The sequence below is a fragment of the Musa acuminata genome, chromosome BXJ2-8 (assembly GCF_036884655.1).
Source record: "Musa acuminata AAA Group cultivar baxijiao chromosome BXJ2-8, Cavendish_Baxijiao_AAA, whole genome shotgun sequence".
Classification (NCBI taxonomy): Eukaryota; Viridiplantae; Streptophyta; class Magnoliopsida; order Zingiberales; family Musaceae; genus Musa; species Musa acuminata.
The window spans coordinates 2,830,496-2,847,615 of NC_088345.1; the positions used below are offsets into that span (position 1 = coordinate 2,830,496).

Genomic DNA, 17,120 nt, shown 5'->3' on the forward strand with positions numbered 1-17,120 from the left:
ATATGAATCGAAGAGCCCGCCAATAATGTCCAAAATATCCAATATCGACATGTGGCACAAAGATCGTGACAAGATGAGGAGCCCATAAAAAAAAACGAAAACCTTTATGATTTTTTTTGTATATTGTAAAATTCATATATAATTATATTAGAAATAGAAACCCTAATCGTTTGGATGAATGGGGCCGAACGAAGGCGCAGTCCAATCTAAGACGGTAGGAAAACAACCCAATTCCTATCCTGTGGAGCCCATCTCCCGGATCTGGCGACCGTTCAAGAAAAATAGATTCAAAATGTTTTGCAATTTCGGATGGAGGGGTTCAGATTTCATAAAAACGAGAATGATTCAAAAAGATTCATTCATCTAACACTTTCATATTTAAGCTACAGAGATCCTCCCGATTCAGAGACTGCACAGCCGGTCTCTTCTTGAACTACCTACCATATATTGATTGTAGCTGCAGATGTAAGATGTCAAAACATCAGACTGACTTGACTGCATATCCTGCTTGCAAATTGCCGATATATAGTTCAAATATGTGGTCATTTCAGTCACACTCTTCTTTGAGGATGTAAGGGAGCTCACTCCAAAACTTGGGGCCTATTATATCCATGTGTTCCACAACCACCTTGCTTCGAGTTCTTGTGACGGGATTTCCAGTATCATCCAACTTAACCACTTCTTCCACCTACAGGAATCAGATTGCATATAACACAAGGAAGGGTCAGCAGGAGATGTAATACCAGTAGGGCAATGGAAAAGGAATAGAAGAATGTTTTTGATAGTATATAGACAAATGTAACACGTCTATTGAGCAAATCGAGTATTAGAGTCAAGGCTTATTTAAGTTTGTCCAAAAACATACATACATACATACAAAGAAAAAGAAGGGATCTATTTTTCCTTTTGTTGAAAAAGAAAAAGAAAGTACAGGAAAATAGGGACCTATAAATTGGATCCTAAGTACAACAAAAAAAAAATCCAGACTCAACATACTAAGATCTGACAACTAATAGTTAGTAAAAGAAAATTATTCCTGAGAAAAGAAAAATAAGCCCAAAACAAAGAACAGTATGACAAGGTTGCTGATGGAACTACATAAATAAAACATGGCAGAAGCAGCATTATTGGTAAAGTTGATAATGACTCGATATGCATAAGTTCTCTTGTCCGTAGCAATAATAATAAAGTCGTAAGTCTCAAATATTTGAGGTTGACTATATAGATCTTTTGTCGTCATTGAGATATATAAAAAGTCATATATTTCGTTAAGTTCAGAATATTTAAATATTTATTTATGATTTCTATTAAAATCTTTTTAGGTCTTCGGCTACATTAATCATGTCACAATTTCTGACTAACACATCTGAATGTCTCCTAAGTACATGCGCACGTAATCTTTAAACGATTTCCTATAACAAATTGTTTAGTAGAAAATAAAATTTTATCCAAACATGTCACCTAGATCCTTTTTCCTTCAAACTCGGAAAGGACAGACAAATGGCATCACCAAACTGCTTTGAAAGGCCAACAAATGTATATCCATGGTAGAAACATTTAGAAGAATCTCTTAAAAAGCACATGCATCCCTCACACCAAGCTGGTATTCCTTTATCTAAACCAGTGTAACATATACAACAATAATTTTTTTTCGATGACCAATATGACAAGAGAAAAAAAAAAAGGGGGTATCCTCAGTGTAGTAATAAAAACATTTAATTTACCTTTTTTCTGTAAACACAAGATCCTTTTCGAAACATTTGAGGTAGCTTATCATAATTAACATTGAACTGTTGAAAAAGCAGCTCATTCTTATCTTTTGCTTGTGTGCCCTGTGAAACTACAGCAATATGAATTATGAAACCATGTAGAAAATTTTGAGAATACATAAATCATTCCTAAATTACAAATATATTGTATGAGAAATATGAACAAAAAAGGGACTGACAACTTTGAAATTGTAGAACAAAGAAAAATTAACAATTCCAACTCCATGATATGCTAAAATTTTATAACTAAAATGCAAAAGATGAAAAAAGAACAATCATATTCTTTCATGTTTGTGGAATATTTCAAATATTTCCTGTTTCAGAAGGACAAGCTCATATAGTAATGATTATCATTAGCATTCAAATATCCAAAACATAATAACAAATGATATTTAGAATATTACATGGTTAAGCTAATACTTTCCTCTAGCTTTTACAGAACTTGTATAAGCATCATCAGGATATCAAAACCCAATACAAGAAGCCTATTCCCGGCTCCTATAATTGCTGACAACATCTTAAGGCATCCACATGAAACTTATAGATACAAAGTACCTAATAATATGGCATCTCTTGGAATTCTTATCAAAACGAAGTCCACAAACAAAAAGTATTGTTCAAAATTGAATGACTAATGTTGTTAGAAAACATATTATAATATTCACAGAACATAATGAACCTGTCTGAGAGTGCAGTAACAAATGTTGTGTGCTAAAGAAACTAATGCATCCTGTTAATGGGCCAAGATGGTATTGTAAATAAGGATACATCTCTTGAGGTTAACTCAAGCCAGTAATGATCAGTGAGTGGCACAAGAAGTAACCACAAGATAAAGGTTCCTTATGCACCAGGTGAAAAATATATGATCGAGATCTCAATAGGGATGGCATGAATGTAATACTTTGCTCAATGTCCACAAGCTTTAATTTTGAATGGTGGCAAATTGTTTCATCAATGAGTTTTGCATATATCATGATTAATAACATGCATTAAATAGATTCAAGACCTTTTAGTTACAAAATTTTGTGGCCCAAAAGAAAAGGTAACAGAAGCATCTGACTGTTCTATAGATAATGTGGCTACAATAAGCCGAATTGTTTAATCCATTTACCTAAATTATAAACTCTACAGAAATATTATTTAATCAAAAGACTAATCATGTTGTTCACAAGTTCCCACAGTATAAAAATTGTGCAGCTAACTTACAACAACACAGGAAAAAATGCTGAAAGAACAGGGGTCCCAAACCACCATGAGAAAATAACTGGTAAAGGAACCAATGCATACCTTTAGAAGTTCCTGGGCTTCCCTCTGTGTCTTTCCCGACTTAACCAACATCCAAAAACATGTATTATACTGATTGTTTATGTGACCTGCAAAATGAGATGAAAGTCTGGAAGTGAAAGTGGCTTCCCATGTTTGATTTATGCAGTAACTTCAACAGGTTTTCCCATGATATAATTCCTCCGTTAGTGCACTTACAGTCTACCTGCCTCCATGCCAGATAATCCTGGACAATTTTTGCTCTTGGGTAACATACAACTCGTCCATCAAAATAAGGGGGTCCTTTCAGTTCCTTGTGAGGAAAAAATTCTTTCCACTTCATCACGTAGACAGATGTGAAATAGGATACACTAAGTGAAAGTAATTTGCTGCATTGAGATTATCCAAAGCAACTGGTCACTGAGTGAATGTATAATATATTGTACATGCACCAAAACATTTCACTATGTGAACGTGAAAATAGTGTAAACGAAAGCAAAAGGAAGTAAGAGTAACCTTGACCGTCTTTGGTAAAACTGAGTAGTTTCCTTCCATATAAAACTGCAAAAAGGACACCTTAGGTGATTAACGAAAATCATACTGGATTAATCTAAGTCTTGTAATAGGATAATCAGTTGAAATGTTTACTTTGCGGTCTAAGATCTCATGAGGTTATTATGCTAAATCATTCTAGTTAGTGTCCCCCTTTTGGCAAAGAAAATGCACGGTGCATATTGTATACAATGCCTTTGGTTTTGCTGCATAATGAAGTCATGGATTTAAAGACGGAACTGCAGCTAGGAGAAGAAACAGCATCCCTTGATCATTTTGAATAGCAAAATCAAGCACATGCAACAATGCTACTTGACAGAAATTTATCATACATGTGATTACAAGAAAAACATGTGCCCTATGTAGTAATCCGTTTATACCAAAGGTGATGCACACTGATGAACAACACATAGGATTACAAGAAAATCAGAGACATGAAGTAAAGGCCGTACCTATATTCATCACTGACACCATATGCAAATACTATGTCAGGAAATTGTTCTAGCATAGAGACTGCACATGAGTTCATCAAATTCAAAGCATTCTCGTCATTGGGCTTTTCAAATGCATGTTCTGCAGAAAATCTGATCAAGAGAATATCAGAACCAAACATGGAATAATTATGGAATAAGAGGAACAACAGAGGAAAAGAAAAATGAAAAACCTAGCCAACTTTTACCAAATGCTCCAAAGACATTTTGAACCTACCATTATCAGTATCTAACAAAAATGGACAACAAACACCAGATTGAATGGCACAATAATCAAATATCAAGAATATTTAATTATCTGTACACAATGAAAAATATAACCTATTAATTATTTGTTCTAATATAAGTGCATCTGGTCATGGGAAAAATAACCTGGTTAAACAGAGGAGGGACTTCAAACCATGGCAAATACAAAAGTTGGGTGTTAGGAATCAGGAACATGGAAGACTCTGCTTGAAGGATGTATCAGGCTACCTTATTATCTGGAGCCTTGTGCATAAGGCTACCTTATTTAGGTATTTGCTACACAAAAATAACATAATCATGAAATCAATATTTCAATATGGAATTCTTTTTGTTATTTCAGCATGTTGCCTCCTTTGTCCATTCTATTATTCTTAACTTATTAGATTTGTAATTCTAACTGAGAATTGTATGTCAAAGCTGTGCAACGCATGTTAGTATGGCTAATTATTCTGAAGTACAATGCAGTTTAAGGCTAGTTATTCTAAAGGACATTGTGTTAAGTGCCCTTCACCAGTATTATCGGCCAAGATACAGCAAAGGACTACTGGTCCTTCAGATTCATTACACAACTTGAGTAAATGTGATGACTAGAGTCCACATTTCACTGAATCGTGACAATTGTTATTAGTCCGCTTAATTATCATCAGCTTTTGGCAGATTCCTAGTTGCAGAATGCATGCCACGAGCATAGTTCATGCTTCCCTATATTTAATCCAAAGACAATCTTAAAGTGGCTAAAAAATCTACAGACCTACAACTCAAAATCTAACATTTTAATAAACAAATTTGGCAGAGAATCCGAGTGCAAATATAAAAACCATCATTTTGAGAGTAGAAACAAAAGATATAAAGAAGGCTTAATAGGCACAAAGATTAACTACACCCATACTAGAATAAAAATGTACTCTGAAAAAGTTGCCTCACTGGTGAAAATGGCATCCGTCAATTCTGACAACAATCCAACTGGAGGGAGGCAGTCTGTCATCAGTTTCAAATTTCTTGACGTACTCATACTTGCTATTTGCCATTCGATTAAATTATCACCTAAAGAAGATGCCATCCAAAGAAGCTAAGATTAGTCCAACATATTACACAAAAAATACACTATCACCTTAACAGTGTTGCTACATTAAAGAAGAGAGCAGAAACATGTCATCTAAAAGAGATTTCACTGTGAACTTTCATCGAACAGGTGATACACCAAAGAAAATTGTGTTTCTCATAAGCATGAACCGGGGTAAGAGAGAGGAGGGATGAGCTGCAATGAACAAGGAGGAAGAGGAAGAGAGAGAGAGAGAGAGAGACAGCGTTTAGGGCACGCGGGCGGCGATCGGCACGACTCAGGCAAGAGCGTGGGTCGAGTTCAACCGGGGCACGATCTCAGTATTCGCCTGAGCGCGAGTGGTGGGTGAGCGGACGAGGCGGCCGCCCGATTCAATTCAGGCTGGCCGGGTGGAGTCTGAATCGAGACGACTGCCCTAAACAGTGAGTGCACAAACAGAAAATATTATATCGCTTGAAGGATTTATAGGAAAACCTGTTTGACATTAACTTTTTGTGTCATTTTGCAGGCCACATAAACAATTTAAGTATAATAAATAATACATGTTAAGTCGTGGAAGATTTTTAACTAATATAATCGTTACAATAATCATAAATAATTCAGAATAAAAAGAAGACTTACTTCGATGGCCAATTGATCGGATCGGATCCCTCCTTCTGTCATTAATAACAGATTTGCTTCAGCAAAGAGACTTTTTATTTTTATTTTTGATGATATTATCTCGGAATTCATTAGATGCTGCATGCATCTTATTGGTCTTCATAATGGTTGCTGCTTATCTTCTACATTTCCATCTCACCTGAAAACTACAAAAGGGACCTCCAAAACAAGCAGCAGTTCTAAGCCTATGATTTACCTCTCAACATGCTTGTAAAGAGACAACAAAAAAGCAGCCAACAAAAAGGCAGACACAAGCCATAGAGGATCTGCACAATCTAGAAAGACACAAAGACTCAAGAGTTCCAAACAGATTACAATGAGTTAGCATACCGGTAAATCTTCTTACACCACATTTACAATATCGATATGCAATGAAGTCAGAAGGTAGGAAGTATAACCTCGACGAAACAACGAAACAACAAGTAGGTTCAGGCTCTACACCAACTAAAATTCCAGAGATGTATAATCAAACCGTCCGGCAGAAGATAAAAATACGAGAACGTAATAAAACCGTAGTAAAGCCAGAACCATATATATTGTTCAAAGAAATCCATATATAATTGTCAACTCCAAGTCACACATTTCAATTTTAGGCAAAAACGAGGACGAGCACCATCAAATATATAAGAACATTAACAATTGCACTTATCATCTGATACAACTCGAACACGAAAGTGACAATCAAATTCTTGACTACTGCGGATAGCACTGGTCTCTGCCCTAAACCACTAATAATGCACAGAATTCTGAGATCTCAAGGCGACTATTTCCACAGTATGTGGTTCAATACTAGATGCAGAAACTTGGTATGAGAGAAACCCTCATGAGAAATCTAGAAGCCCATTTGGAAGCAGAAAGAAATATATTTTTGATCAAACAATCTTAGACGTTGACTAAAGCTAAGTCAATCGTAAAAGATGTTTAAGTAAAGATATCACGTATCAGTGACCACTCAGCAAAGCTTTGGATAGAGAGAAAACACCGAAACAAGGCATTGACAATTCCAAGTGGCAAGAAGGTCAGTAGCAGTGCCGTCTTATAACCTACCAACGACATCATAAACGTGTATCCAGCGGATGCAACTACTCCATGTTGAGTATGCCGACCAATAAATACTGACAAAACCCTGAAGATAAAACATGTCAAAAGCATCACCATGAACATAGGCAACCGACCTAGTCAGTCTTTTCATCCAAAACTGGAAACTCCATAAAAACTCATGTACTTGAATTTAAATAGTATTCCAAACATCTAAAGTCCAATAACTGACGGAACCAAAAGTACAAATAAACACAACAGTATCCCTCTCCTCTATTACTCAATTCCCCAAAGCTGTATACAATATATGCTTTCCAAAGCATGAACCCAAATACAGCGTGAGGACCCATACGGGAACTTTCAACTAGCGTCTACAAGAAAACAACATGACATGGAGAAGGGGGTAGATCAGTTCTACAATTCCATCATACCAACAAAAATTTGCCCAACCAAAAATAATAGCACATAGCACGATTTTCCTAATAGACACTGTCTTAATCTTCCTATATGGATGTATGATTCCCCTTTAAATTGAACACATTTGCAATAAACCAAGTGAACAAAAATCACAATGCCATAATATGAACAAACAACTTGAATCTGCTAGAGTTCTTGCAATTGCTGATAACATTTTTGCAATGAGATGACCAATTGAAGAAAAATCACAATGCCATGATACTAACAAATAATAACATGAATCTGCTAGAGTTCTTGCAATTGCTAATAACATGTTTGCAATGAGATGACCAATTGAAGAAAAATCACAATGCCATGATACTAACAAATAATAACATGAATCTTCCAGAGGTCCTGCAATTGCTAAAAACATATTTGCGATGAGATGACCAATTAAACAAAAATCATAATGCCATAAAACGAACAGGCAATAACTTGAATCACAATGCCAGCTGCGAAGGCATGAAATCAGCAAGAAGATGCACTAGGAACAATAACATCGAGGTAAACACAATACAAATAGATTCCAAAAGTCAATTAGACAGACGGTATTAGAGCCAAACAGACATCATAGATTCACAGAAGCGCATGTCCGCTATATATATATATATATATATATATATATATATATATATACGTATCGCTCGCCCGCGGTTCGTAAAGCGCTAACCCTAATTCCCCTCATACCCTTCTTTGACGCGGACCGGGTCAGCTGCCGGGATCTTGACGTAGCCCGCCTTCTTGGGGCTCTCGTCGGCACCCTCCTCGTCGTCGCTGTACACATCGGACCCGCAGATCTCGTGCCGGTGGGTGACGAGGGACCAGGCCAGGCACATGGTGGCGGCGGTGAGGGCCCCGCACCCGACCCCGAAGAGGAGGCCGACGACGACCACGAGGATGTCCTTGGCGCGATCCTGGAGGGAGCTGAACCCGAGCGCAGCGGGCTCAGCGGAGGCGACCTCGCGGCGACGGAGGAGCACCGGCCGGGGGATCATCGCGGGGCGGGGGTCGGGGTGGAAGGTGCGTATCGGGGCGATGATGCGGTACACGGAGACGAACCCGGAGGTTCGGTGGAAGCCGGGGAGGGCGTCGTCGTCGGAGGCGGTGGTAGTGATGGTGTAGGTAACGAACACGGTGTTGCAGGGGTGGAACGGGACGCCGGGACGGGCGTCGGCGTAGGCGGAGAGGAGGGAGAGCACGGCGAGTAAGAGGGCAACGGCGGCGGGGCCGGTGGCAGCCATTGCAGGATCGGAAAAGGGAAAGGTCGAGAGAGAGAGAGAGAGAGAAAGATGTGCAGAGGCCACGGCGTAAGCCACGAGTTTTACCGTGTGGTTGTTGGAGGATGACAACATTGGGCCGGATGAGCCGGTTGACCCGGCCGGTTTAATTGGGCCTACCCCGAAGATTGCAACGCTAACATGCATTATTAATCTTATGATGGATGTCACCACATTTCGCCCTCCTAATGTTTGTATTAGCCATGCCCTTCACCTTAACCCTTATTGCATCTTTCATTATCTTCTAATTAATATGACGTAAAAACTTGATTATAGATAGTAAAATTATATGATCAAATCTCACTTTCATCACATCTAAGAATGACGATGGATAACGTAGATTATGTTGTCGATCAAAAAATAGAAGAGCAGGTGGTCTCCTCCTCATATACCAAATGATACCGATTTGAGCATGTTCTCCATCAAGTTTCCCTATCAACCTCGCTAGATTTGTCCCTTCCTGATATGAAATCTGAAGCTGTCTACTGCTGGTGCAAATTTGGATGTTTGATCACTGCAGGTGTCAGATTCTGAACTAGATTTGTTCCTGTCTCTTTCGACCTCTCACTTCCCACTGCATGATCTCGAATCTACTTTGAGAGCCACGCCCACGAATCCCAGATTCATAAACTAAAATCCAACTTGCGCTCAAATCGCTGTGCTACGTTCCGAAATCATCCCCCTCTTTAACATATCATGAAAGAAAGAACATGAAAGGCAGAATCATGGAATGGTACGGTCGTGCATGCAGTGGATTTGATGCGAAAGTGCTGTAGAGAGATCGATGTGGTGGTACTACGAGGAAGAGGCATATGTCCGGGGAAATATGCCTTGGCCGGGGGCGAGGATGCTGAGGGGATCGAACTGCGCCTTGCGGGCCACAAACCGGTCCCAGTGCCGGCCGAAGTGATCCTGCCATTGGCTCTGGGAGGGGTGGCGCGCCAGGTACTGCTTCGCTCCGATTCGGGGGTCCGTGGCGACCTTTGCCACGCGACGGCGGCGGCGGAGGAGGTCTCGGAGGCACTGGGCTGCGCAGGTGGCCGGGTTGGCTGACCGGAGCACTCCGACGATGTACATCACCTGCTCCTCCGCTCTGCCTCCCCCGTCAGGCAGCACAGCCGAGCTGTTCGCGTCCCACCTGGAAGAGAGGTATTAGCTCCTACCTGAACTCCACTGATAGCTCGAATCGGCGAGTGCTGTGAGGGTATGTGGGCAATTCGGGGAAGCAAAAAGGGAGAGAGTTCTTTCTTACTTGTCTCTTAGAAGTGGGTAAATGAGAACAAGGCCTTCGAAGTCAGTCGGTGAGATGTTATCCAGCAGCAAGTCTTTGAACTCTCTGATCCCAGACTTGGGCACAAACATGTTGAGCCATGGGTGAGCCACCTCCCACAGCCCTCTGCTCCTGAGGCTGACCTCCTCCATCCTGACCCTGTTGAGGAAATCGAAGTAGGAGACTTCCACACTGTAGAAATGCGAAGGTATATGGCTCATCTTCCTCGAAATCTCGGTCACGACCTGAAAGGAAAGAAGCACATCAGACCTTCCCCATCACAAGGCTTTGAGCTCAGAGGAGGAGGAGGGAGTGGTTGAGAACGACTGACTCGCTCCACATCTGTGCTCTCGACTTGGTAGTCATGGATGGCAAACTCGATGCAGTGGTACACTCTGTAGTTGCTGCCGTTGCTGTCGAACTCCGGGGTGAACTCCAGATGAGATGGAAAGGCGACGGATGAGCTGTGGAGGGACTGCTCGTTTAGGAGGATGAATCCCTCGACATAGTCCACTGCATCTGGCATTGCAACCAACAGTTCTTGGTCCTCGGTGAAGGTCTCGAAGTCGTCATAAAAGGCTCTGACCCACTTCACCTAACCATGCCAAACCACTCGGATTGATCAGTGAACTCGAGGATCAGAGAGAGGGAAAAAGCTGCGAGCTTTTTGGAGTAACCTTCGGAGGAGCATCCTGGAGCAGGATCCTTGCTCTCGTTATGATGCCGAACTGGCCCAACCCACCCAGAGCCGCAAAGAACAGCTCCGAGCTTTCAGTGGGCGAGCATGTTACTTGCTCTCCTTTACCTTCAACAGAGAACAAGAAATCAAAATCTACTACGCTCTATCATCATAGGAGGGGGGCACAAGAGATTGCTTTTGTTGTTACCTGTCACCACATCGAGCTGCAAGACATTGCTGATCTGAGGTCCGTGCTTGAAGGTCTGGCCACTGATGCCGCCATTAGAGAGAGTCCCACCGACGCTGAGGTAGAGGTAATCGGTCCAAGACCTTGGAGCCAGCCCAAACCTCAAGCTCTCACGTAGCAGCTCGATCCAAAGAGCTCCACCACTGACATCAGCGTAAGAGGAACCGGACTCTCGGCCACGGTGGATGCTAATGGCGGAGGGCAGGGAGTCCATCTCGATGACAATGCCGTCGAGGGCCTGAGCTTGGCCATCGATGGAGTGGCCTGCTCCTCTTGCTGCAACTGTGACTTTACTGAAGGATGAAGCAGAGAGAAAGCCGAGGAGGAGTGAGATCTCTTTTGGGGATTGGGGTCGAAGGACGGCGGAAGGGGAGTCGAACACGATCCTCCCGAAGTCCAAAGACGAGGTGTCTGTGGTCTGGTGGAAGTTCAAGGGGCCAAAGTCCATGGGGCTCTGGATGAACTTGCATGGTGAACAGAGAGCTATAAGAAGAAACAGGATATTGACTCTGGTACAGAACAGAGCAAAGTCCATAGAGGGAAGAACTTAATATTCTTTCAATTTCTTCTAGTTCAGAGAGGGAACATGAGAAGAAAAAATTGAACCCACAGTGAATATGAAGCTAGTAAATGACCAAACAAAATGGAATTTGAATAGGATCAGATCCAATAAAACAAAGGAACTGATAACAGTGTTTTCTTGACTGGATTTCACCTGCAAGAATGCAAAGAAAGGGAGCTCATTCAGCAAACAGGCCATCAAATGAAAGAAAAGAAGCACGCATGCAGAGAAATATAATTGGAGAAGAATGAAGAGCTGCTGCACTAGGTGGGCTTAAGAAGGAAGCTAGAGGCACCCTAGCTGGGCTTTGAGGACAGGAAGAAACAAAGAGCAGCAGCAGCAGCACCAAATGATCAGAGAGAGAGAGAAGCAGGCACATACCAAGATCAACCCATGTGATCTCTTTACCTGCATGGCTGATCAAAGTCCTCCGCTGGACAAGCTCTTATGCGAGGGACCGGTACAATGAAGGGATCGAGATGGAACACGCCCTCTCTATAAGGGAGCTGGAAAAGCAGATAGGAACAGAAGTCTCCTGGTGGTGATGACAAGGGCAGAAGGATACATCACTCACCACTCTTTCCATGAGGGCATAAGCTACATTTATAGGAAGGCTGTGGGGGCAGGACAACTGTAGGTCCTGGCTGCGAATCTAATGGGACCCAAGTCCTGACAGAACAGGTTGCATGTGAGTCTCATCTCACCTTCCTCTCTCTAGCTTGCACACAGACAAGTGGCCTTCATCAACAGGCTCCTGCTGATGTGAGGAAATCTTACTGCGGGGTTGGACACGCAGCCTCTCTCCTGTTCCACTATCAATCTTATCTTGTGCTCGATCCTTCTTTTGTGTTCATGATCTAAATAAATCACACAGATCAGATATCACTGATGGAGATGGAGGAGCCACCCGCATGATCATCCAATGTGAGGGAATGTGGTGTCACTGATGAGATTGTTGGTGGCCCCCTGAAACTGCGACTCCACTTGTTACTCCGGCTGACCAAAGTCCTTGCTCGGGTGGCTTGGATTTGCCCAGTGAAGGAGGCAGGAAGGAGAGGACCAGGAATCAAATCTTTTGCAGTGGAGTATGGTGGAGAGCTGTGGCGATGTCCTCAGAGCCAATGATGATGATCGGCGGTGCACCACACACCCCAAGGACGGCAGTGCCCATAGATCGCGTGGTGCAATCCGTGAGCCCTGCGCAAATGGCAAACGCCACCAGCCACCTTTTTTGTGGGACGACTCCACGGTTCAGCTCCACCCTGCCCGCTCTACTGTAGCTTTTCCATGATCTCCAGGCTCAAAAGTTTCGTGGCCATTCCTTTTCTTGTGTTCTTCTATGCTGCGTCCCTCCACATGCAGCAGCCATGAGATAAAGAATCCCTGCAGGAAAGCACCAGGGAAGAAGATGGGAGGATGATATAGTGGCCAAACTATTTGAGCAAGAAAGAAAAAGAAAGGAGAAAGATAACATTAGCCTGTTGACTACCTTTTCACAAGTAAAGAAGCTTGTCTCTTCTCTGCAGCAGGATTCAATTGGCTGGTGCTCAACCATAGCTTGCTTGAAGTATATTCCTCCTAATTTCTGTCTAGGAGAAGAAGACTCCACCTTATGTTCTAACGTCAAACCAGGATTGCTTGCCTCCTAAAAGAATGAATTGGATATTATGATCCTCTCTCCTTGAAAGTGCCAAAATTACTTGGATATCCCCACTGTCATAGTAGAAAGAGCAGTCATATACTTTTCACAGTCGCTTCAGCTTTTGGAACCACTCAAAAGTTGGGAGGATGGAGACCTTCACTGGGCCCAAAGAGATTGAGGCTTCTAATAGCTAACCGTGAATGGCCACTCAACTGGTGGTCCTCATCCTACTTGCTTTCACCAGCCATTGGAGATGTTAATGATCTAATTAACTATGTGATGCTATGACCAAGATCGAGCTAAACCAAACTTTAGCGTGTCTTTTCCTCTTGGTGTGCACAAGGAGGGAAATACTGCATTAGCTTCGCATCATGCAGAGAGCTCTTCAGCTCCCACTTTCTCATCCTCTGTTTCTTTCTCATAGCAAATTGATTTCTTCTTTCCATTTTGTAAGTCCTCATGTCATCTCTATCTATTTCCCTTCTCTCAATATTGCTTGAAGTGGGGCAAATTACTGAGCTGGATGGCTCTTTCCTGATACTAAACTGAGATTTTACAAGGAGAAGCAGAAGCAACACTTGGGAGCCATCATTCAAATCCTTCGAGCACAGAGAAGAGCACGGCAGCCAAAAGTTTCTTTGAGCACTGAAACAGTCCTCCATGCTTTTGTTTTCTCTCTTTAAGGAATGTTCCACTGCGAGTGAGGAGTAAGTCTGCATGAGCTCCACCAGCGACAGTGGAAAGACCCTCCCCAACTTGTTAGCATGTTGTCTCATATCGTCCTTGATCTCCTCCGACATCTTTTCTTTTATATATTATCTCTCTTCTGCACCCATTCTTGTTGGCCAGATAGCCCATGTTTTCCTCTCTTACTTGTGAGGCCTTTTCTTATCACGAGCTCGATAGCAAACCTACTCCTTGATATGAACCCATCCAGACCTTAGGAGCGAGTAAACCGTGGAAGGGTCATGCACTGTGGACATTCCCAACTTGGACCTGTCAGTAGTCCTCCTGCTAAATCTAGCCATCACATGTGCCCTGTTCTTGTTCATGTGCCGATGTGTGTGGCCTCAAGTTCCCAACTCCCTCGGCATGAACAGTTGATCTCGCCGGCCAAACCTGTGCACTGTTCACGGGACAATGAACATGGCAACTTGCAGGCAAACCCCACAGCCGATCTCCCTGTTCCTCTCGTGCCATGCTTATCTTGTACACCATCAGTGCAAAGAAGGTGGCAGTGGCAACTTGCAGAGCTGGGAGCCTGAGACCGTTCCTGGAGTCAGACCTCGAGGATGAGAAACCTGGCATTGATTAGAGTGACAAGTCAGTGACATCAAATCTGGTTGCAGGTCGTAATCTCACGACGAGATCGAATCGAAGGTGGGTCATACACAGGCATCCAATGGCAGCTACATTGTCTGAATCATTTGTAACCCTGTGTAGAGTCTCAGAGGCAATAGCTAACCTTGTCATGTGTCAACATCTTATCAACATCCTCGGGCACGACAAATAATGGAAATTTCTACACTGTTCGATGAGAAATTTCCACTGATAGTCCCCCTGTTTGGGATGATCTTGTTAGAAACTCCTCACCGGTGCAAACCTGAACAACATGAGAGTTCTGATTCAACTAGCTTATTCAAGTAGATGTTGTGGTAGAACAATTTGGGATTTTGCAGTTCATTGGAGCGAGGATTTAAATACTAGTTACTTACCGTAAACTGAATGATATGCAAATATATATGGTTACTTACCGTAGAGGAGGAAGGTGCATTCTGCCGATGACATGGAGTTGTGCATTGTGTCAACGACAGGAAATTTAGGATGGGAGAAAAGGCAAACAGCAACCGCTCTGATACCATCATGATCAAGTTAACTTCACCATGTCTGAAGAAGAGCAGAGCTCACTGGAGTTGCAGACTCCTGCATGGTGCTGCTGCACACCACAGTACAAAAGAAATAACAACCATTTCATTAGGTCAAAGTTAAGTTTACCTTTCAATTCGAATCCAGATTTTGAATCCAGATTTTGCTGAAGCTAGATTGCTTATCAGAAAATGCAGTCACTTCTCCAGCTAAAACAAATTTGTGCCAGCAAAGTTAAATATCTTTGTAGAGCTTAAAGAAATCATCTTCCCAAAAAGATATATACACTGATATCTACATATGAAAGAAATCTAAATAATATAAATGACACAGATTTGACATCAGGACACCATCAAAAGCAACATTTTGCCTATAAAACTTGGTAACCATATGTTGTTCAAGGTAAAGAATCCTGAAGCAACCAACTCTGATATTCCTAACCAGATAAAGTCATGTTGGACTAGTGGATGATGTTGCATATTATAGTGTCTCCCAAAAGGATTGCAATCAAACCGATCAACTAACGAAAACCCCATTTATGGATAAAGAATTTGGATTTGAGATCAGATTAGGTAATTTGTCAAAATCAAGGCAATTCTTTTTAATTTCTGAAAGATGAAAATGACAACAATATATATTGATCAAGACAACATATTGACCACAATATATATTGTCAACACCAGAGCAATCCTCTTAGCCTCGATGCTTGCTGGAAGTCAACTTTTTCTATGCAATAAAATAGAGGAATATCACAATCCAACATAAGGTCACGGCAAATATTATAAACTCTATGACAGATTATTATTCATTGCCAAAATGATCAAAATTCTTTGATTAGGATAGTCAAAATAAATCCCAACAAATTGGAGTGATAGAGACTACTGTCATTTAATACTGCATCCAAACTAGAAAGAAATGAATAAAGACTTCAGCAATCCTCAATCTTCATCAATATTAATAATAAACAAAGTAATAAGAAAAGAATGCCATACCATTAAATGGCATAAGCCACTGAAGAAACCTCGGACATGGTCTTATTTTCATTAGAAACCAGGCTTTGTTCAGCGGCTTGATGAACATGGTTTTGATGTAATCTGTAAGATAAATTTGTGAAATATAATATCAATGGTTCACAAGAATTTTTTCCATGACATGATAGTCAAAAGAAATCCCAACAAATTGGAGTGATAGAGACTATTGTCATTTAATACTGCATCCAAACCAGAAAGAAATGAATAAAGACTTCAGTAATCCTCAATCTTCATCAATATTAATAATAAACAAAAGTAATAAGAAAAGAATGCCATACCATTAAATGGCATAAGCCACTGAAGAAACCTCGGACATGGTCTTATCTTCATTGGAAACCAGGCTTTGTTCAGCGGCTCGATGAACATGGTTTTGATGTAATCTGTAAGATAAATTTGTGAAGTATAATCTCAATGGTTAACAAGAATATTTTCCATGACATGATATTGCACTGAACTTATTCATTCATGTCCAACTATAAATTTCCTCAAGTTGGACATTGCAGATTAGTGTTATCTGTAGTTGCTCTAGCCTGTAATTAGTGTTCTATTGCTAATTTAGATAAAATAAGACAAATTAGCTAGACTGAATAACTCACTAGCTCTTCTAAACCATCATATAAATTCACTTTTTTGCTCTTCTCTAGTGGTAAAGGATGAGATGCTACTAGAAAAGTAAAACACTTTCGAAGGAAGAAGAAATCCACATATGCAAACCACTTCATCCTAGTAAGTTGTTCCCAAGAGGTAAAATGACCATCAGCCAACTTAGTAGATGCAGATTAGAACTCATCAAAATCTACCAGTCATGAAGAGAATAAACAGATTCAGTAGTGTCTATCAGCCAGCTAGGGCCAACTGAAGGTAGCACATCATGCCAAAGTGTGTCTTGCTTAATTCCTCCTCATACTGTCCATGTTATTGATAAACTAAGATGTAAAGAAAAGGGGGAATTTGAGTTAAGCCTGAATATAACCAAGTCATGTACATAAGGGTCAATCCAGACCAGAA

At 41.3% G+C, this 17,120-nt stretch overlaps 3 protein-coding genes across 7 annotated transcripts; all 3 read right to left on the reverse strand.

Annotated features, from left to right (window-relative positions):
• Positions 1-324: 324 nt before the first annotated feature.
• LOC135618664 (tRNA(His) guanylyltransferase 1-like) lies at positions 325-7,890 on the reverse strand. 4 transcript variants are annotated; one of them, XM_065119746.1, is made up of 8 exons: positions 6,006-7,890; positions 5,246-5,365; positions 4,037-4,168; positions 3,549-3,593; positions 3,252-3,421; positions 3,057-3,142; positions 1,725-1,832; positions 325-688 (listed from the first exon to the last, which is right to left on the reverse strand). In XM_065119746.1, exons 2-8 carry the CDS (start codon positions 5,347-5,349, stop codon positions 548-550), a joined length of 786 nt encoding a protein of 261 aa, XP_064975818.1. In that variant the 5' UTR covers positions 5,350-5,365; positions 6,006-7,890; the 3' UTR covers positions 325-547. The 4 variants fall into 4 exon arrangements, with proteins under 4 accessions (XP_064975818.1, XP_064975817.1, XP_064975816.1 ...); XM_065119745.1 differs by lacking the exon at positions 6,006-7,890 and adding an exon at positions 5,627-5,904; XM_065119744.1 differs by lacking the exon at positions 6,006-7,890 and having other exon boundaries at positions 5,227-5,359.
• Positions 7,891-8,006: 116 nt separating this feature from the next.
• On the reverse strand, positions 8,007-8,850 carry LOC103993904 (uncharacterized). The gene has a single exon (XM_009414142.3). It carries the CDS (start codon positions 8,777-8,779, stop codon positions 8,210-8,212), a length of 570 nt encoding a protein of 189 aa, XP_009412417.2. The 5' UTR covers positions 8,780-8,850; the 3' UTR covers positions 8,007-8,209.
• A 587-nt stretch (positions 8,851-9,437) lies between these two features.
• Positions 9,438-15,122, reverse strand: LOC135618663 (cytokinin dehydrogenase 3-like). 2 transcript variants are annotated; one of them, XM_065119742.1, is made up of 9 exons: positions 14,970-15,122; positions 14,681-14,818; positions 13,063-14,516; positions 11,982-12,956; positions 10,973-11,726; positions 10,763-10,890; positions 10,417-10,680; positions 10,068-10,330; positions 9,438-9,953 (listed from the first exon to the last, which is right to left on the reverse strand). In XM_065119742.1, exons 5-9 carry the CDS (start codon positions 11,544-11,546, stop codon positions 9,611-9,613), a joined length of 1,572 nt encoding a protein of 523 aa, XP_064975814.1. In that variant the 5' UTR covers positions 11,547-11,726; positions 11,982-12,956; positions 13,063-14,516; positions 14,681-14,818; positions 14,970-15,122; the 3' UTR covers positions 9,438-9,610. The 2 variants fall into 2 exon arrangements, with proteins under 2 accessions (XP_064975814.1, XP_064975815.1); XM_065119743.1 differs by having other exon boundaries at positions 11,955-12,956; positions 14,970-15,120.
• Between the last annotated feature and the right edge of the window lie 1,998 nt (positions 15,123-17,120).

Excerpts from the sequence above, each read along its gene's own strand:
- LOC135618664 (XM_065119744.1), bottom strand. The coding sequence starts at position 5,333 with ATGAGTACGTCAAGAAATTTGAAACTGATGACAGACTGCCTCCCTCCA. Across the intron at positions 3,594-4,036 it reads GGTGTCAGTGATGAATATAG|TTTTATATGGAAGGAAACTA; the intron begins GTACGGCCTTTA and ends TCCTTTTTGCAG. Across the intron at positions 1,833-3,056 it reads AAGCCCAGGAACTTCTAAAG|GGCACACAAGCAAAAGATAA; the intron begins GTATGCATTGGT and ends GTAGTTTCACAG.
- LOC103993904 (XM_009414142.3), bottom strand. The coding sequence starts at position 8,779 with ATGGCTGCCACCGGCCCCGCCGCCGTTGCCCTCTTACTCGCCGTGCTC.
- LOC135618663 (XM_065119742.1), bottom strand. The coding sequence starts at position 11,546 with ATGGACTTTGCTCTGTTCTGTACCAGAGTCAATATCCTGTTTCTTCTT. Across the intron at positions 10,331-10,416 it reads AGAGCACAGATGTGGAGCGA|GTCGTGACCGAGATTTCGAG; the intron begins GTCAGTCGTTCT and ends CTTTCCTTTCAG. Across the intron at positions 9,954-10,067 it reads TACCCACTTCTAAGAGACAA|GTGGGACGCGAACAGCTCGG; the intron begins GTAAGAAAGAAC and ends CCTCTCTTCCAG.